Source organism: Impatiens glandulifera, chromosome 7 (assembly GCF_907164915.1).
Source record: "Impatiens glandulifera chromosome 7, dImpGla2.1, whole genome shotgun sequence".
In the NCBI taxonomy this organism is placed as follows: domain Eukaryota; kingdom Viridiplantae; phylum Streptophyta; class Magnoliopsida; order Ericales; family Balsaminaceae; genus Impatiens; species Impatiens glandulifera.
In genome coordinates, this window is record NC_061868.1 from 1,279,950 (window position 1) to 1,301,838 (window position 21,889).

The 21,889-nt window shown below is 29.7% G+C and overlaps 2 protein-coding genes across 2 annotated transcripts; one reads left to right on the plus strand and one right to left on the minus strand.

Moving 5' to 3' along the window:
* The first annotated feature begins 431 nt into the window (after positions 1 to 431).
* LOC124944849 (CASP-like protein 1F2) lies at positions 432 to 1,572 on the plus strand. Its single transcript, XM_047485192.1, has 3 exons — positions 432 to 625; positions 761 to 884; positions 1,357 to 1,572. The coding sequence occupies exons 1-3, from the start codon at positions 432 to 434 to the stop codon at positions 1,570 to 1,572; spliced, it is 534 nt and encodes a 177-aa protein (XP_047341148.1).
* Positions 1,573 to 10,415: 8,843 nt separating this feature from the next.
* On the minus strand, positions 10,416 to 12,361 carry LOC124910724 (U-box domain-containing protein 8-like). Its single transcript, XM_047451401.1, has one exon. It carries the CDS (start codon positions 12,210 to 12,212, stop codon positions 10,554 to 10,556), a length of 1,659 nt encoding a protein of 552 aa, XP_047307357.1. The 5' UTR covers positions 12,213 to 12,361; the 3' UTR covers positions 10,416 to 10,553.
* Between the last annotated feature and the right edge of the window lie 9,528 nt (positions 12,362 to 21,889).

Here is a 21,889-nt window from a genome sequence, read left to right on the forward strand (position 1 = left end):
GACCTAAGAACACTATTAAGGCTTGAGGTTCTAAACATAGATTCGAATGAACGATGTCACAATTATATGAAATGAAAGAAAATTCTTACAAATTTTACACAAATTTTACATTAACTTTGGTCAAACATCATGACAAAAACATGATTTATCATAAATTAATCAAAGAAAATATAAACAAACATAAAACATCAAAATAGAGAACTAATCCTAAAGGAAAAAGTCTAAAAAAAAATATGCAAACACTTAGAAGCTAATAAAATGAATCTACAAATATATCAAGTTACAACCAACTTTTTTCTCTTCTCATGTCATCCCTCTTAATATAAACCAATTCTCCATTATTCTCTCGTTCACTCTTGCTATAAATTAATAACACCAACCCCATCCATCTTCCACCTTTCATATATATCTCACTTTCTCTCTATACCACCATGGATGTTGAGAGTGTTAAGCCGAAGAGAAGTCAAGAAACAGAGAGATTGTGGTCGACTACACAAATCTCACTGAGATTCTTCGCTTTTGCCACTTCATTCACATCCGCAATGATCATCTTTAAGAACAAGCAAGTCACTTTCTTATTCGGCATGGAATTCAGCGCTACCTACACCGACGATCCAACTTTCAAGTAAGCATTCAACATAACACTTCTCCGGATCATTTGTATATATAATGGTTTCATTAAATGAAATTGGGATTGAAACATTGTATGGTCTTTGTGTTTTTTCATTAAATAAAGTTATTATTAATTGCATGCATGCAGGTTCTTTGCATATTCAAACATGATTGCAGCTTGCTTATCCGCCTTGTCTCTAATATTTTCCATCGCCAACTCTCGGAAACCTATGGACCAAACCGTCTATTTCTACTTCTTCATGCATGATTTGGTAAGTTTTAATCATTATTAAGATTAACTCTAATGAAACTAAACAATATAACTTATGTTATCAATAACTTAACTCGGTAATATAGTAAGAACATATACATGACAATTTTAATCTCGTAAATTAATAAAATTACATTAGGTATGGGTAAAATATCCCGACATTAGTGTCACAGTTTATCACATTATTCATACACCTAGATATTTTAATTAGCCTATTTGACAAATTAAGCCAATTTAACTAAATTATTGAACTAATTGAGTGTTTTGATGACTGGAGTTGAATATAAATTGATCAAAAATATACATTTTTAAATCCAAAATTTAATTTATAACAATATTGGGTAGATGGAAATGGAATTTTGGCTTATAATTGGAACTTGAAAGCATTAATTGGTGTATATATTATTTATAATTAGTTGTTACAATCAATTTAAATGTGACATAGAATTCCTATTTGCGATTAATTTCTACAGATTATGGCGATGCTAATGACTGCGGCGAGCGCAGCTGCGAGTGCGATCGGTTATGTGGGCAAACATGGTAATTCACAAGCGGGTTGGATTGCGATTTGCGACCATTTTGGTCGGTACTGTGCCAAAAATACTGTGGCTGTTGCCCTCTCATATTTCTGCCTCTTTTTATATCTCTTTCTTATTGTCATGTCTTCCATTAAGTCTAGGCAATCCTAAGCTTCAAATGGGTATTATTATTTCTGTTTGTGTTATCTTCCTAATATTCTCTTTAAGATTATTTTTTAGCTAGTTTGGAGTGAAATTAAAATGGGGGAAAGTTTAAAGTGGCTTTCTATTTGTGTTTATTTGTACCTCATCCCTTTTTGTATGGGAGGCTTCAAATCTCTGTCCAGTGTTTGTTGCATATTATATGGAAATATTGGGCTTTTAATTAGAAGTTAAAAGAGTTGGGTTGAATATGTCACTTTTAATAATAAAAAAAAGTTTTTTTAATACTAAATGTTCAATAAACAACATTAAGTCATAGAATTTAAACAACTCATTTATTATGTAATTGCCTAAAATTCTTGTGAAAAAATGGAATATTAGATTTTCTTTTAATCAATTCGTAATAAATTAATGTAAAAGTTGTATCTAAAATAATATTGTTTCTCATAAATAAATTAAAATGCAAAAAAAATTAACATGATCTCAAAGAAAATAAGAAATATTATCACTTTCTAAATAGAATGAAATATTATTTTTTTTAATTTATAAAGTTAGCATAATTCTAGTTCTCATCTTAAAGTTAAGTATATATTAATTAGTGAAATGTCACCCCTTTTATTTTTATAATTCAACCCAATTATGATTCTTCATTTTAACTTTTTTTTAGTGGAGATTGAACTTAGTTTATCCAATTTCATTTCTCAATTAGACTTTGTAACTTTAAAAATTGATGAGTTAATATTTCCAATGAATTTTACTCAAATTAAATATTTCATTCATTATAGTTGGTCAACCATGAATAATTAATTATGATGTGATGTTGAGTTACCATATGCTTGAGACTGCCATATGGCCCATTTTCCCATTTTCTAAAGGCTTTGACTATATTAAAACACGTTATCATCTAAGTTTCAAGTATTATTAACATTACAAATATCCATATATATATTACAACCATGCATTTGACTATAATTGTTTGTGTTATATTATATAATTATTGTAAGCGAATAATAGTATTAGTTCTAATTGTTATTATTGATAATACTAATATTATGACTATTCAGGATCGTTTGGGAATAAGTGAAATCGGATTTGATATTTAATCGTTTTTTTCCGATAATCTATAAGCTCCATAATTACCGTGTGTTTTTTATTCTTATTTTTATATTTTATGATTTATTTTTTCTCTCATTTTATGTTTGTTTAGTATTTTCAGTAATTTTATTTTAATGAAAAAAATTATGCAATATGATATAAATGAAAGTTGTTTAAACATAATTATAAAAATAATATAAAAACACAATGTTCACCTTGTTACCAAACACATCCAAAACACAACGAGATATGAGGAAAACATAATGAAATCAAAACGATAATGCAAGGTAAGATTTAGTGTGGAAAATCTCTCTTCAAATTGAGAGTAAAACCACGGGACTAGTCAGACCACTTAACAATCATCCACTATCATCAACAAGGTTAGAAATAAAGGTTCATTCTAGATATAAACTAGAGTCACTAATCAATTGCATCAAGATCACACAACAATCTTGACAAATAACAACAAAGAGCAGAAAGAGTAAGATCAACCAACCTTATCAATTTTGCAACCAAAAACAGATCTTCACCGTTTAGAACGTAGCCCCAGAAATAACCAATAAGCTGTCAACGTTTGAAGTCGATCAAACAACGCAAACTTTGGCAAACAGAAATCTTCTCCAACTGCTACCTAAAACTCTTGAATATGTTTTTGCTCTGATCTCTTTTGTTGTTCTCAAAACCTAGTTAACCTGAAGTGGAAAAATAATGGTCCTTCATATTATATATCGTGGGCCTAAATAATGCCCACATCAAGTTGGGTCTCTCCAACTAGGAGGACAAAATCCAATAAACTCCCCCGACTGACTAGTTGGAGGGTAATGTCAACCCGACAACCGAGCGACATAACTCGAGCTTGTTTCGTGACAACATCTTTGTCAATATATCTGATCAATTATCATATGTATGAATCTTTTCAAGTTCTAACATCTTCTCATCCAAAGCATCACGAATCTAGTGATAACGAACTTCAATGTGTTTCGACTTTGAATGAAATGAAGAATTCTTGGCAAGATGAATTGCACTTTGATTATCACAAAATAAGACGTACCTTTTTTTATTTCAACTCAAGTTCCATTGTTATATTTTTCAACCACAATAACTCTTTTGTTGCTTCAACTGCAGCTATAAACTCGACTTCAATAGTAGAAAGAGCAACACACTTTTGCAATTTAGATTGCCAAGCCACAGCTCCCCCGACAAAAGTTACCATATATCCTGAGGTAGATGTTCGATTATCTAAGTTTCCGATCATATCCGAATTAGTATATTCAATTAACATAGGCTTCTCACATCCCAAAGTTAGTTGAAGATTCATCGTTCCCCGAAGATATCTCATAATCCACTTCACGGCTTCCTAGTGATGTCTTCCTGGATTTGATAAATATTTACTCACCAAACCAATAGCGTGCGTGCGCTATATCAGGTTTAGTACAAACCATAACATACATAAGGCTACCAACTGCTAAAGAATATGGAATGTTCTTCATAAAAAAACTTATCATCATCAATAGAAGGACAACTATTATGACTAAGCTTAAAGTGAGAAGCTACAGGAATATTCACCACTTTAGCTTTGTCCATATTGAAGCGTCGAATAACTTTCTTAATGTACATCTCTTATGAAAAATGCAACTTTCTGTTATCCCGATCACGAATAATTCAAATCCCAAGAATTTGACGTGTTGGTCCCAAATCTTTAATGGAATACGACTTACTCAAAGTCTCTTTTAACTCACTGATTTTATAAATATTTCTTCCAACAATCAACATATCATCTACATAGAGTAGAAGAATAATAAAATTATCAGCATAGAATTTTCGCACAAAAATGTAATGGTCAGTCTTCTTCCTCTTGTACCTATGTTCAATCATAGTTGAACTGAACTTTCTATGCCATTGTCGTGGTGTTTGTTTCAAATCGTAAAGACTCTTCACTAACTTGCAAACATAGCCTTCTTTCAGTTTGTCTTGAAAACTCTCTGGTTGCTCCATATATATCTCTTCTTCTAAATTTCCATGAAGAAATGTTGTTTTCACATCCATTTGTTCAACCTCTAGATTAAGACTAGCGGCTAAACCAAGAACCACACGAATATATTGCATTTTCACCACATGAGCAAAGATCTCACCAAAGTCAATACTTTTTCTTTGCGAGAAGCCTTTTACAACCAACCGAGCCTTATATCTAGGCTGTGAAGTATGCTCATCCTACTTCAATCGATAAAGCCATCGATTTTTCAAAGCCTTCTTGCCCTTAGGCAGCTTTGTTAGCTAAAAAGTGTTATTCACATGAAAAGATTGCATCTCATCCTCCATGACATCCATTCATTCCTTTTTATTTTTACTTTTTAAAACTTCTTGAAAACTCTCAAGTTCTTCAGCATCAGTGAAAAATACATACTCATTTGATGGGTATCTAACTGAAGGATGTCTCTATCGAGTAGACCGTCTTGGTTCATTAGAAGGTATGGACTCCTCACATTTTCATTTCCTTGCTCATTTTAATTTCCAACATTAGATTCACTGCTAGAGTCAGCATCAACAAAATCATTAGTATATAAAGGATTACCAGAATATAAACTCATACCTTGATTTTCAGTTTGATCGTTGTTAGTGTTTATCAAGTTAGGAGCAACTGAAATTGAATTCACTTCAACCATCTCCTTATTTACTTGAGTGGGAACAACCTCGTCTACATTGTTGATATTTTCAATGGTATAATCCTCCATAAATACAGCATCACGACTACGAATAAACTTCTTATTACCAAGATAAAAAAAATGATATTCAAACTCATCTAGTCCATAACTGACAAACACATACTTCTTAGTCTTGTCTTCAAGCTTTGACCTCTCATATTTGGGAACATGAACATAATTCATACACCTAAATACTTTAAGATGATCATACAAGACATTTTTACCTCTCCAAACATGATTTGGCACATCAAAGTTCAAAGGAACACATGGTGTGAGATTTAACACATGTATTACTATACTCAATGCTTCACCCCAAAAATATTTTGGCAACTTTGCTTGTGAAAGCACACATCTCACCCTTTCCACCAGTGTTTTATTCATTCTTTCAGCCAACCCATTTAACTATGGTGTTTTTGGAGGCGATTTTTGGTGACGAATACCCTGTTGTCGACGATACTCATCAAAAGGTCCAATGTACTCTCCCATGTTATCTATTCGAATACATTTCACATTTTTTCCAGTTTCCCTCTCAACTAAGACTTGAAACACTTTTGATATGTTTAGAACTTGATCTTTCATCTTCAATGTATAGGCTCAAACCTTTCGGGAATAGTCATCAATAAAGGTTACAAAGTAGTATGCACCACCAAGTGGTCTTGACTTCATTGGCCCACATACATCAGAATGCACCAAGTCTAGTAATTTTGACTTTCTTTTCGATTCAGATGATCTAAATGACACTCATCTCTGTTTTCTAGCCAAATAATCTAGACATATCTTCAAGTGCACAATTGAAACCCTACATAACACATTCTTCTTAGCCAACATAGCTAAGCCTTTCTTGCTAACATGAGTCAAACGTTTGTGCCACAACTTAGAAGAAGAATCAGCCTCACAAGTATTGATGTAATATTTAGATATTCCAAAACGAACAATATACAGATTCGAAAGTCTCTTACCTTTAACAACAACCATTGATCCTTTTTTAAGCTTTCATTCACCGCCGAAAAAAAAGTTACAAAAGACTTCATCATCCAATCTTCCAACCGATAAAAGATTGAAGCGAATATCAGGAATATGCTTAACCTGTTTTAGAACAAGAGTAGTGTCATTGGCCATCTCCACACAAACATTACCAATTCCAACCACTTGAGCTTGACCAGTATTGTCCATATGAGCAATATCAAAATCATCAGCCTCATATGTTGAGAAAAAATCTTATCATGATGTAGCATGAGTAGAAGCACTGTTATCTACAATCCAAATCCATCTCATCACAAGACACATTAACATTCTCAACATCATTATAACAAACAGTAAGAAAATCATCAACAATAGCAACATCATCATAATTTTTACCTTCTCTATCGTTGAAAGTAGTGGGTGTGTTATGAGTTTTTTTCTTGTTCTCCTTCTTCAATTTAAAATAATTTTTCTTGATATGGCCCTTTAGGCCACAATAATGACACTCAATATTTTCTTACTTATTAGAAGCCCCACGAGATTTGCTACAATTACTTTCTCGCCATTTATTTCTCCCTCTGGATTCTGTAATCAAGACCTCTGATTATAAAGAATAGTCTTGTGTCTTTCGTCTCATCTCTTCATTCAACACAAAGTTTTTTACTAAATCTATTGAGAGAACACCATCTGGAGCAGAATTAGACAAAGTTGTTCTAAAAGTCTCCCATGAATTAGGCAGAGCACCAAGTAAATATAAGCCTGGTCATCAAAGCTGAGTTCTCGTCATCAAAGTTGAGTTTCATCGCCTCCAATTGATTAATAATTCCCACAAAAGTATTCAAGTGGTCAGTCATCGGAGAGCCAACTTGATACCTTAAGAACATCAATTGCTTGATCAAAAACAGTTTGTTATTACATGTCTTCTCTCATACAATTCTTCGAGTTTAGTCCAAAGAATATGAGCATTAGTAATCGAGATAACATGGTTCAGAACATTGTTATCAACCCATTGACGAATATAACTACATACTTGTCTGTGCAAGAATTTCCAATTATCCACACTTTTTTCTCCAGGCTTTACTGAAGAGAACACTGGAAAATGAAAACTTTTCACATATAGTACATCTTCCATTTTAGCCTTCCAGATATTATAATTGGAACCATTCAAGCTTACCATTTTGGATGTGTTAGTCTTCATCCTTATACTCAAATAAAACCAAGCTCTGATACGACTTTGATGGGAAAATGTATTCTTCAAAACAAAACGCTTTCCCAATTAACTGAGTATAAGAGATGAAAAAAACATAATGAAATCAAAACGACAATGCAAGACAATATTTAGCGTGGAAAACCTCTCTTCAAATTGAGAGTAAAAACTATAGGACTAGTCAAGCCACTTAACAATCTACTATCATCAATAAGGTTACAAACAAGGGTTCACTCTAGATATAAACTAGAGTCATTAATCAATTGCATCAAGATCACACAACAATCTTGGCAAATAACAACAAAGAGAAGAAAAAGTAAGATCAACCAACCTTATAAATTCTGCAACCAGAAATAGATCTTCACCGTTTAGAACGTATCCTCGGAAATAACCAACAAGTTGTGAACGTTTGAAGTCGATCAAACAGCGTAAACTCCAGCAAACAGAAATCTTCTCCCGCTACTACCTCAAACCCTTGAATATGTTTTTGCTCTAATATTTATCTTGTTGTTCTCAAAACAAAGTTAACCTGAAGTGAAAAAATAATGTTCCTTCACATTATATATCGTGGGCCTAAATAAAGCCCACATCAAGTTGAGTCTCTCCAACTAGAAGGACAAAACCCAACACACTGAACGTCCTATTATTTTTTCGAGTCAAATAGTCCATTAGAAAATAATTGGGATAGGGGTTCAACAACTCAATCCAACCAAACTCGCGGTTTCTTTACAAACATCTCAACAATTAACGATTGACCAATGCATCACTCACTCAATGTCAATCATATTTCAAAAAGATTTCAAATCGCAGTCACTCCTTTGTAATTTAAAAGCAAACGAGATGTCATTTCTACCTCTTCGCAACATATTCTATAGCATATAACCATAATATACCATTTTTATACGTATATCATCTTTTAAGATCTTTTCATGCATGACACTCTATCCAAAAAACAAGATTTTCTAAAGAAATTTAGAATCCCATAATTTCTCTCATTGGAAGTTATATGGGAAAATTTTCGCAAATAATGTGTAACAATGACTAATCTTAAAAGAATTCATATCATGTCAATGTAAGATATCACGCGAAGAAAAGAAGCATCACTTGCTCCCCACTAGTAACAACATCATTTCATGTAAAGTTACATCTTTATCATTAAGTTTTCTCATTTATCTGATTTTGCTCACAAAATTATTCGAACGTTGGTAAAAAATGTCCTTGACCGATACATTTCTACATATCGCGGTCGAAGCAATGGTTGGGAATGACAAGGTAAGACTTTTAACACTACATCAAATATCGTCCCAAAAATTGATCGATGAGTCGTTACCTACTAAGAATATGCACCATTCGTGAAAAGACTTTCACATAGTAAATATGCCTCTCCAAATGCTACAACCAGCTGGTCAGAGGCTAACTTTGGTGAGCCATCTAGCCAATCTTGTTCATACTTACATCTAATTATATCAGGACATAAACAATTAGGCTTCGAAGAGAATTTGTTACACAATTTTGACAAAAGAGCTTTGTTAAATGATTTAAAATCTCTAATTTCTAAGCCATGTTGATCCTAAAATTTATTTACTTTAGAACAACTCATCAAATGATTAAAGGATGACTCGGAGGATCTCCAAAGAAAATTGTACAAAATTCTTTTCATTTTCACGGCCACACTCTTAGAAATAAGAAACAAAGACATAATAAAAGTAGACATAGATGTCAATGCACTATTGATGAGGATCAAACACTACCCCCTTTCGAATCATCTTGTTCTTCTAGATAGGTAACTTCCTTTTCATCTTAAAGGTAATCAGGTTCTAAAAGGCTTTGGAGCAAGCTTTAACACTTAGAGGCACACCAAAATAAATAGACATAAATGTTTTAATACTAAAGCCCAAAATATTTGCAAAAGATGTTTTTTCGCCTAGTGAAAATAGAGTCCAAAAAATATATTAGATTTATCGATATTGACTTGCAGTCTAAAATATGCTCTGAACAATCATAAAATATCGCGCATATGCTTGATATTTATGCATGTGATATGTATCATGCATAATGTATCGTTAGCGAAAAACATATAACAAAATGAGAGATCATTGCCCGCAATCTACTCCTTTGATGAGACTACTTAATTTTTACAATAATACAAAGACCATTTTTAATATATATATAATTGTTAAGGTCATGTATGGTTTTTATTATACATGAATAATTTTATTACTATTTTCACAACTAATTGGATTTATATCAATGAATATGGTCAAATTTAATCTAAGTTAATAAGGAAAGTTTTTAAAATTGTGTGTGTATATGTGTAAGATTTTTCTTATATCATGGTACAAATTATTTATGTATTATAAATCAAATTATATTGTGAATTTAAGTCTTATCACAAAAAAATATATATAATTTTTATTTATTTTTCTTGTTAAACAGTCAAAGGTGTAAAACTTCACTAAAGAAATATTTTGTTTAGTTGTTTTTTTTAAATCTTACTATATTCACATTATTCTATTAATTAATCAAAATATAAAATATCATATTTAAAAAAAGTATTGTTATATATTAATACTTCCCAAATCTTTCATAAAATAAAATAATTTTTTTCTTAAATACTCCCAATATAACATTATTTAAATAAACTAATATTTACTTAAATAAGCTCAAAAGAATAGATTGAGTATTTGACAGATAGATTCATGCACATGGATAGGTCTCCCTTACCCTACTATGTACCAACATCAATAACTGCCATATCTGCCTCATTTAAAAAACACATTTTTATAGGTTTTCTAAAATGGATGGTCACAAACAAAATCTACCTAAACATTTTGTTTTGATGTTTCTAAATCCATAAATTTATTTGAAAACATGAACACAATCAATGAAGAACTAAATAACTTTATATAGATAGTTGTTGTATACAGTTTTACAATCTTCTTCTTCTTCAACAATTAGTCATTTAGAAACACAGAATCAATAATCAAACAACATTTACAAAACAGATCAATGAATCAATCCTTTTACCCTCTACCAAATACTCCCCATAGCTTCTTTCCTTTACCAAGACTCTCACAAAGCTTCTTAGCACCTTCAACATCATCCGCCATTTCTGCAACCTTCTTCAAATACATACAAGCTCCAGCATCAATCATCTCCTTCCTACACTTCTTCCATTGAACCAAATATGCCAATATAGAAACTGGGTATTTCTTATCCAAATTCAAAACAGGATCAAGAAGCTGAACAGTTCCAATTATCCCCCTTTCCTCTTTTCTAAACATCTTCATATTCCCACCATGGCAGATCATAGCTGATAGAGCCATTGCTGCAGCTTCTCTTTCCTCAATTGCTTTCCCATCCAACATTCTAACTAGAACAGGGATACACCCACAATCCCAAATATCTTTTCGTGTTCTTGAATTGAAACCCAATTCGTAAATTGCTTTAGCGGATGCGATTCTAACTGTTAATACTCCACAGGTTAATAAGGAAACAAGTCTGTTTATGAATCCATCTGAGATAAGTGTTTCTGCAATTTGTGGACAAGATGATAAGTTCTTTACCAGATTCACAGCAGCTTCAAGATTATGAATCGTTGGAGAAGAATCCCAGTAATTCTTTAAACTATCGATCACACCTTCCCTAGCTATGAAAAGCTTCAATTGATTATCATCTGAAACTAATTGACTCAAACAAGATATTGCGTTTTCTTGTGAAGAACAAGTGCCGGAGGCGGATAGTGATAACAGAACTGAAACTGCATTCTCCTCGAGAAAATTCTCTTTGATTTCGGCGAACTCCGATAAGTTTCGAAGAACTCCGGCGGCGGCGGCCTGAGAGTTAGGCGTACCCACCTGACAGATCTCTAACAGAGATGAAATACCACCTCTAGACCCAATCGCTCTAGCGTTCTCCTTTGTTCGACTTAGAGCGTTTAGAGCGATGCAAGATTTCTCCTTGGCGAATACGCTGCCGGATTCAAGAACCCGGAGGAGATTGTTGAGAAGAAGTAAGCCTTCAGCGATTAAAACGTTGTTACTCGAATCAACTGATGAAACCCTAGCAATGGCGGCGACAGTTTTCTCTCTCATTTCCGGTGAATCAAGTAAACGAACGAGAACTGGAACTACCCCCTGTGCTACAGCAATAAGAACATTCTTATCATCTTCATAAAGAATACCCACAAGTGAATCCATGGCTGAGTTTCTCGATTCAGACGACCCAATTTGCAGACGAGTTATCAAACATCTAGTCTCAACCCTAACAGAGTCCTTCTTTGAAGACGACGACGAAGAAGAAGAATCGAAAACCACCACGTCGTCCTGAAGAACGCAGCTCTTAAGTAAAACCCCAGCATCATGAATAAGACGATCAAGCCGACCGGATACCGAATCAACGTCGTTTTGTGTCCTCAGTTTTCCATTTGGAAGATTTATAGCTTTACAAGCTTCACAGAGAGATGATACGTCGGAGAGGACGTCGGAAACTGATCGGAGGAGGTCTAGAGAGAGATTGTTGGTAACGGAGGAAGGGAAATTAGAGATATCTGAAATATGGGTTTTGAGATTCACGAGTTTTGATCTGATCAATGACCATTTTCCTTTGAAATGATGAACATCAGGTATTGAATTTAGAATCGATTGAAGAAGTGGGTTTTCTTCATTGTCTGATATTTTCATGGCGGATTTGAATCTTTTGATTAAATGATTGATGAGAATGGAATAATGTGAAAGGAAAGTGGGTTTTTTTAGGGTTTTTTTTTAAGTTTACAGATTACATGAATCGAGAAAGAGAGAGAAAACAATGGAGGTAAACGACGGATACTAAAAATGGCAGCTTGAGAGCACATGAAGATTGGAGAAGATGAATAAATATAATATAAATAAATAATTAATTAATTAAATATTAAAAGAAGCACATTCATTCATACTGGCGGTTTTAGCGCGTGATGATTTAATTCTCACTAAAATGGCGGGGAGATGAAAATTAATTATATTATTTTAGAAAAAGTTTATAAAAATATTAATATAGTTTAAAAAAAGTTTTAAAATATGACTTACTTTTATTTAATTTATTTAATCAACCATATCTTCTATATTAAGAAAGAAAAAAAAATATTTTACTTTATATACTCTATTAAATAAATAAAAAGTGTTTGTAAAAGAGTTATCAGTACATAATACTAATTTTCAAATAATTGATTAAATAGATTTGAAAAACACACTCAAGATGACAAATCTAACTATTTTATAATTATATAATAAGATAATATTCTGATTTAATCTTTTTTTTTTTTTAATTTTAATGGTTTTAAATTTTTCATTGTAATATTTTACAATTTTGTAAAATAATTTTATTATTTTATAATATTTTAAAGAATAAATAAAGAAATTTATAATATAAATTAAAAAATAATGTTATTATTTATTTATTTTAAAAAATAAAATAATGTAATTTATTTTTTATTTTTTTTGTTAGTGTCATTTGTTTATTATATTTTTTTAATTAATTATATATATATATAATAATAATTTATAATTTAAGTATTATTATTTTTAAGTATTTTATTTTTATTTAATAAGACATGTATATTAAAAATAATAAAATTTATTTAAATACAACAACAAAGTGTAACATTAAAAAATAAAATAAAAATAAAAAAGTCACCTAAAATAAAAATAAGAAAATAATATTACCCAACAGATTATCGAACTCGCAGATACTTAATAAGAACGGTTAAATCCCGATCAACTCCACCGACTTTTCGGAACGAATATAAAAAAACGTCATAATAATAGCACTATGAACAATACGAATGAGACGATTACAATTTTTAAAAGTTCAAAATTTTCTCTCAAACCTGATAGACAACTAAAAAATAATCGGGATGGTAACCCAAATATTAAGTCGTCTCAATCCAAACTTTCATAGCAACTCTATTTAAAGACTCGGGCATCAACTAGTGAATTTATTTCATACTCCACAAAATTTGAGATACTAGTGATCCTTGATAATGCAAAAGTAAGTGAGTCGCTAATTTTACTTTCTTATGACACACGACTTATCATAATGTAACATTTTTAATGCACATATTATCCACAAGAATTACATCGTAAATAACGCTCTATTTAAAAATGAGATATTTGATAGAATCTTTTACTCAAAAGTTCTCATAACAAAAATAATATGAAATAATCTTAACAAAGAAATTGTAACAATGTTCCACACGAAAATTATCTATGTCTTATTAACGCATAACGTGTTGCTTAGATGAGAACATTATTTATGTTCTACTATAAACAAAACTTAGTTGTGTGAGGAACTTCTTCTCATATTTAATCTCTTTTTATATCTAATTCGACTGACAAACCCATTGGATTGAGAATCAAATATGTCATACATATAGAAATATAAGTAAGCTCATGATGTGTGGTAGTCATATTTTGTACAGTACACCAAATATTGTCCTAATAACTTATCGAAAATTATCCCCACGATAAATCTAGACTATTCACCAAAACTCTTATACATATAATAAATTAATTACCTTCAATATGTTACTATTGGTTGAAATGATTAGACATTTTAATAAAACAACACGACTAGGGACAATAATTATATCATTATTGATATCCAAAGAAATTATACTTTATACTGTATATATAATTTAATATATTTAAATTTTATATAATAAAGAAATAAATCTATTTTTCTATAAAATATAAAAATAAACTGAATTATTTTTATTAGTGGTAGCTATGGTGTTCCCTTTTCGGCCAATTATAGGTGAAACCAAAAAACTCACATCTCAGTCATGACAATTCGGATAGAAAAACTCAAGGAATGAGAACTAATTAGACATATATTGTTCTTACCAAACTTATTTGATCATTAGTTATAAGTTGAGAGGCTATTTTAATAAAAAAAAAAATTATTATTTTATTTTATTTTTATTTCCCATGCAAAAATGGGGCAAACAGACATGCCGGCATGTGGGTAGAGGACCGAATTAGGTCAGATATGGGGTAACATTATTTGAGGCATTGAAAACATATAGAATAGAGTGGAAGAAGATCGAAATTAATAATACACAAAATTATTTTCAAATAACAAAGGTCCCACTCCTTTTCTACTAATAATTAATATACATGGTAGCTACATAAACTATGTAATAATGCTGCAAGTACTGTTTTCTTTATTTTTTCTTTTATGAAATCATTGGGCTAAGTTTGTGTAGACATTTATACTTGATCTTTTGAATTTTTTTTTTGAATGAAATTACAGTAAGCTGTTTACTAAAAATATATATATATCATACAAATTCACAAGTTTTTTTTTTTTTAATTTCAATTCATTTTAATCTCTTAATCAATATTATTTTTCTTAAATTTCTAAATTTGTATTCACACATATAAACATTTTTATATTTTAATTTTATAAAAATGGAGTTAAATATATACAAATAAATATTAAACAAAACTAATCTTATTTGGTATATAATATAATCTTATATTAGGGTTTATGTTTAGGGTTTATTGTTAAAATTATTAATATTATTAGTATATCTAAAATGCAAATTATTTTTCCACCCTTCATATTCTCACACATCTGGTCTCAGGTCTCACTCATCTTCAAAATTACTTATTTATCTCTATCACTTTTAAATATTTATTTTTTATTTTATTTAATTATTAAGTTTTTTATCATTAAATATAATTAATTAATTAATTTTTAATAATTTTTTTACTTTATTTATTTAATTAAAAATACAAAATATTATTATTTTTATATTATAATTATTTAAAATATATTAAATATTGAAGTGTATACTAATTTAATAAAATATAAATATTTTATATTTTATTATATTAATTATATATATATATATTAAAATACTTATAAAAACTAATGGAATGATTCAATTTTTTTTATAAATAAAATTATCTATCACATATAACATATATAAAATAAAGTCTTTAAAATATTATATATTAATAATTAGTCAAAACATAATATTTTTAATAATAGATTGTCTTATATTAGGGCCGGCCAATAACTCACTGAAAAATCAAATATACTTCTAACATAATGAATAACCACAATTTTGGCACGGTTCATTTTCATATAGTTATATAGTTGGTCATTTGAGAATGATGTTACTAGTGGGGAGAGCATCTCCAACAACAATCGCGCTTATACATTGTGGTAGTGATTAAAAATTCTGCTAATTTAAAAATGCGGTAAATTGCCAAAGTGTCATTTAATGTGTGAAAGAGGAGGAAAATACAAACTGCCACAGTATTTTGTTAATGGGAAATCTTTTAAAAGGAAAACAGGCACACAAAAATGTGAATGCCCATTCGAGCTGCGAGGTATACCAATACCTCCAGAAGATGTGATGTGACGTTTAAGGGTTGTATGTGATTTCCATAACCATCCATCAGTAGAATCTATGTATGGTCATGAGTACCCGTCTAAGTTAAAACCAATGGAGTGACAGTTTGTGCTCGACATGGCCAATAGCACCGCACCTCGTGAAGTTCTTAATATATTGAAACAAAGAGACTCGTCAAACACTACAAGGATCAAAACCATTTACAATGCCATTTTCACAAATAAATCCGCTAAACGGGCCGGCCTAAATCAAGTCCAGTATGTCTTGGAGCAGTTAATTAAAAAAATTACATCCATGATTACCGTACAAATTCAGACACTAATGAAATCACGGATATTCTTTGGGTTCACCCTAAAAGTCTGTTACTTTTTGTCAATTATCCATCCGTGTTGATCATTGATGCCACATATAAGACCAATGAGTATCGCTCACCACTGTTGGAGGTTATGGGTATCACATCCACAATGCGAACTTACTCACTTATGTTCGCATATCTAAGCAATGAGAGGGAAGAGCAACTAACATGGGCATTAGGTACCTTAAAGAAGTGGATGCTTGAAAAGGGGACATGATTGCCATCGGTGTTTGTTTCAAATCGGGATATGGCGCTTATTAATGTCATTGAAATATGTTTTCCTACGAAACATCACATCCTCTGTATTTGGCACATAAACCAGTGCGTAATGAAAAAATGTAGGCCTATGCTTGGTCTAAAGTGGAACAAGTTTAATGTGTCATTGCACTCTCTCATTAATTAATCCACACAATGGTCTTACCATCATAAGTGGGAAGTCATGCGCGAGAAGTATAGACGATTCCAGGGTGCCCTGAATTACCTTTGGGAGACATGGTTGCACTCTTACAAAGAACGGTTTGTTTCAGCATGGATTGATACATGTATGCACCTCGGGAGTAATTCAAGTCAAATGTATAGTCACTTTTTAACTTTAAATATTGTACTATTTAAATTCCAACCATTATTAAAACACAATGCATTTTTCTATTTCAGGGCAGAAAGGGCACATGCGAGACTTAAAATGTATTTGGGAGATACCATGTCATCCCTGGAAACATCTTTTATAAAAATACACAAGATGTTAACAAATCAGTTATGGGAAATTCAAAAGTCGTTCGAGGGATCTCACAACATTCCATGCCATATACATTTACATGACGACATTTTTTTATCAAGTAAGGTGTCGAATTTCACTACAGGCAATGGAGTTTATTTATGATGAGTTGAAATGCGTCGAGGAAGCATCTCACCAACTAGTCGACACATGCAACTGTTCAATTAAAATAATATACGGATTGCCTTGCAGCATGATCTTGCACATTATCGGTTTCTTTCCATTCCAATTCCAATATAGATTATCAACGCTCATTGGAGGAGGTTGTCTATGAACGGTCATGGGTACGACGGAGCACGAGCCAACATGACATCTAAGGTTGTTGAGATATTAGATGGGATGGATCCACAAATGCGAGAGCAAATGATAGATCGATTTTTTAATATGGCGGATCCATCTCAAAGTACAGTTCGAGCCCCTTCGTACAATACGGAATATAGAGGTCGACCTACAGAAAAAGATGAGCAAAGCAGACGCCGCATACTTTCTTTTGCAGATATATCCACTTCAGGATTTAGGGCCACTCAAACGAATGCAACATCTCGAAAGAGAGGACGTGGAAGGGGGTTCGGGGTTCGCAATACTTTGTCGACCCATGATCACTCTCCCGTTCCACCCATCCTTGATACCTACATTGAGAAATTATCTACGGTTATGCAGCGTTATATTTTTCATATTGTTGATGTTGAACCTGACGGTCATTGTGGATTTAGGGTGATAGCTGCACTAATCGGGTATAGTGAAGAAGGTTGGTTTCAAGTACGATACGATCTTATGAAGGAGATTCGACAAAATAAGCGTCAATATGATCAGCTTTATCCAGATCGGGAAATGGAAGATAATCTATTATCTTTATTAAAATATTTCGAGCAACCGACACCAGAGAGGCATTGGATGGACTCTATGACTTTAGGAATTGTCATAGCATCAAGGTACAACCTTGTACTGCATACATTTGGTGAGAATACTTGGAGTTGTTTTACTCACTTGCCATTAAGGTTCCCTCCAGTTCCAGACCAAGAGCGCCGAGAAATAGCTATCGCCCATGTTGGCCAACACTTCGTGCAAGTTTTTTTACACTCTCATTACCCTGTACCACCCTTTCCAATGTGGTGGTGTAATCATTCATCTGACGAAGCTAAAGGATGGGCAACTAGTTATATAACACGTGCTAATTTGTGGTACGAAATAACGAGTACAGGACCTAACGACAATGCAACATTTGGAGGAAATATCGATTAGTATTTGTATTTTTATATTTTTATTTATTTTGATGTATTTTTTTTTCTATTATTACATGCTCTTTTTTAAGGTCAAAATACTTAATATTAAGAAATTAAAAGATAAAAAATCTAAAGATATATAATTAATTTTAAATATTATATATTAATAATAAAGTTATAATAAATTAATTAAAATAAAATAACATTTCTTTTATAAAATAAATATTTAAAAAATATTTAAAAAAGTTAAATATGAAATATTTTAATAAAAAATATTATTAAAAATATTATACAAATGTTATCGTATATATAATATTGAGTAAAACATTATATTTAATTTAAGTAATTATTAATATATAATATATTAAAGACTTTATCTTATTTATTATTTATAATAGATAATTTTATTTATAAAAAAAATTGAATCATTCAAATATTATTTTTATAAGTATTTAAAAATATATATTATTAATATAATAAAATATAAAATATTTATATTTTATTAAATTAGGACACACTTCAATATTCCATATATTTTAAACAATTATAATATAAAAATAATAATAATTTATATTTTTAATTAAATAAATAAAATAGAAAAAACATATTAAAAATTAATTAATTATATTCAACGATAAAAAACTTAATAATTAAATAAAATAAAATAAGTAAAATAAATAAAATAAGAAAGGTAAATATATAAAAATGATATGATAAATAAGTAATTTTGGAGGTGATTGAGGATTGAGACCGGTGATGAAATAATAGAGGGGTGAGAAAAACACCTCCCATCTAAAATAACGTATTTTAAAATATTAAAATGGTTAGGTATGGTATCATTATGAAATTATCCGGACGAGAAAGGCAATATTTTCAGAATATGGGTATATACCCAAATACCAAAATAATATTTATAAATTAAAATATATATATATAATATTTATAAGTAAATAAATAATAATTAATTAAATTATTAATAATTAACTTTTGATTTTTAATTAAACACACTTAGTCATTATGAACTTTTTTTTAAATAAATTTATATTAATATTTTTTGAACATATTCTATACAATATACTTCTATACAATATACGATATAAATAAAAAAAAAATTACAATATATAGTTTCTACCACTTAGGTAGGCTCTTTCTCCTTACCTACATTTGGATTAATAATTGCAAATTGCTTTTCCCACCTTCCGTTTCACTTTTTAATTAATTCAAAAATAACTTATTTATCCCTACCACCTTTATATATTTATATTTCTTATTTTATTTATTTTACTTATTTTATTTAATTATTAAGTTTTTTTTATTAAATATAATTAATTAATTTTTAATATTTTTTAACTTTATTTATTTAATTAAAAATATAAAATATTATTATTTTTATATTATAATTATTTAAAATATATTAAATATTGAAATGTTTATTAATTTCATAAAATATAAATATTTAATATTTTATTATATTAATTATATATATATATATTAAAATACTTATAAAAATTATTTATTAAATAATAATTAATAATTAGTCTAATCATAGTATTTTAATTAATAATATTATATACTAATAATTAGTCAAACATAATATTTTTAATTTTAATTAATAATATTATATATTAATAATTATTTTTAATTTTAATTAATAATATTATATATTAATAATTAGTCAAACATAATATTAATAATTATTAATATTTTTATAAATAATATTATCTATTAAATAATAATTAATAATTAATTTAATCATAATATTTTACTTATATTATATTTTAATAATTAGTCAAACATTATAAAAAAAAATTGATTTTTATAAGTATTTTAAAAAAATATATAATTAATATAATAAAATTTTAAATATTTATATTTTATTAAATTAGTAAACATTTAAATATTTAATATATTTTAAATAATTATAATATAAAAATAATAATATTTTGTATTTTTAATTAAATAAATAAAGTTAAAAAAAATACTAAAAATTAATTAATTAATTATATTTAATAAAAAAACTTAATAATTAAATAAAATAAAATAAATAAAATAAGAAATATAAATATATAAAGATGGTAGGGATAAATAAGACATTTTGGAGTTGAGTAAGGAGTGATAGAGGAGGTGGGAAAAGCATCTCCCTTAATAATTATAGTTATGAAAGAGGCTGAAGATGTTTTTAATCTTGATCCAAATTTTAAAGGCCGGCCCAAAAACATATATGTTAGCATGGGCTGGTTTTGATGGTTTAATTGTGATATGGATTGGCCCATTGTTTTACTTGTTAGCATGGCTTGGTTTTGAATGGGCTGAGATATGAGATGCCTCATTAGGCTGGATTTGGTTATATATGTTGTCTGATGTTAAATTTGAGACATTTAAAAATATAAAATAAAAAAAACCATCAAATAAAAAAAATAAAAGAACGCAAAACTATTATGGATTTTTTTTTCTTCTAATGCTGTATTTTACCTCTCTTTCGAAATGCGATTAATTCTCGCCGTTTGAGTTCATAACTCGCAAACACTTACCGAGAGTTACTGCGTTCTACTGATGATATTGACACTCCAAAACACATATCGGTAAGTCATCAAACTCAAAGGAAGGATCATATTATCAAAGTATTTTTCTTATCAAACCAACTGTTGTGCAACAACTCTGTTATTGTTTCTTATCAATAACAATTATATTTAATTAAAGACATCTTCAAAATATGTTGTTCATCATTTTAAATTAGAAAGAAGATTTTTTAAAGAAAAATGGTTTTTCAAAACAATTGTTTTTGTGAAGACGATACTATATTTAACTTGAATATGAGTTACATTTGCTTGTATTAAATATATAATTAAACTCATTGGGGGTAAAAAGAGTTCATTTTTCACTATAAATGTCTTGGAGGACCATGATGACGGTAAAGTCTTGCTAACCTTCTAAATTAAAAAAATAAATATAAACACTAGATTTGGTTAAGTACCAAAGATATGGTTGCATATTGAACCATGCATCTCTCTCCCTATATATATGTATTGTTAATCTTTCTTTATGATAGTACCGGTAAGTGAGTATTGAAATTGGAAAGATTTTGCACTAAGTAGGTCACTTTATTGATATTGTCCCCATAATCCAAGAGCATTTTCTTCACTTCTTTCCTTCCACGAGTACCGACTTCAATGTATGTACGTACAAGCCCGAGCCGACAAAACTAGTTAGTCATTTTGATCACAATCGGCCAGCTAAGGTTTGTTGGATACAATTGTCGAACGGACTTCATGATTCCAAGCTCAAATTGTTAAAGAACAATTGATGTTAGGGTTTACAAGTTATCGACAAAGTAAGAGATTTCAAAGGAATATATCCTTGTGTTGAACATACTCATTAATTTTCATGACGTTTGTAGTAGTTTTGACACATAATTAAGCTTCAAATATATTGGGTAAAATTGTTTTTTTTCTTATATTTTATGAGAAAAAAAGATGATAAATCATATAAGAAGTGGATGTGTGTAATTAAGCGAGGGTAATAAATGCATTTATTGAACAACTTTATTCTTTATACCTAACTTTCCCATCTAAGAGAAGACAAGATAAGAGTATAAGAAGGGATTCAAA

Excerpts from the sequence above, each read along its gene's own strand:
- LOC124944849 (XM_047485192.1), top strand. The coding sequence starts at position 432 with ATGGATGTTGAGAGTGTTAAGCCGAAGAGAAGTCAAGAAACAGAGAGA. Across the intron at positions 626-760 it reads ACCGACGATCCAACTTTCAA|GTTCTTTGCATATTCAAACA; the intron begins GTAAGCATTCAA and ends GCATGCATGCAG. Across the intron at positions 885-1,356 it reads ACTTCTTCATGCATGATTTG|ATTATGGCGATGCTAATGAC; the intron begins GTAAGTTTTAAT and ends TAATTTCTACAG.
- LOC124910724 (XM_047451401.1), bottom strand. The coding sequence starts at position 12,212 with ATGAAAATATCAGACAATGAAGAAAACCCACTTCTTCAATCGATTCTA.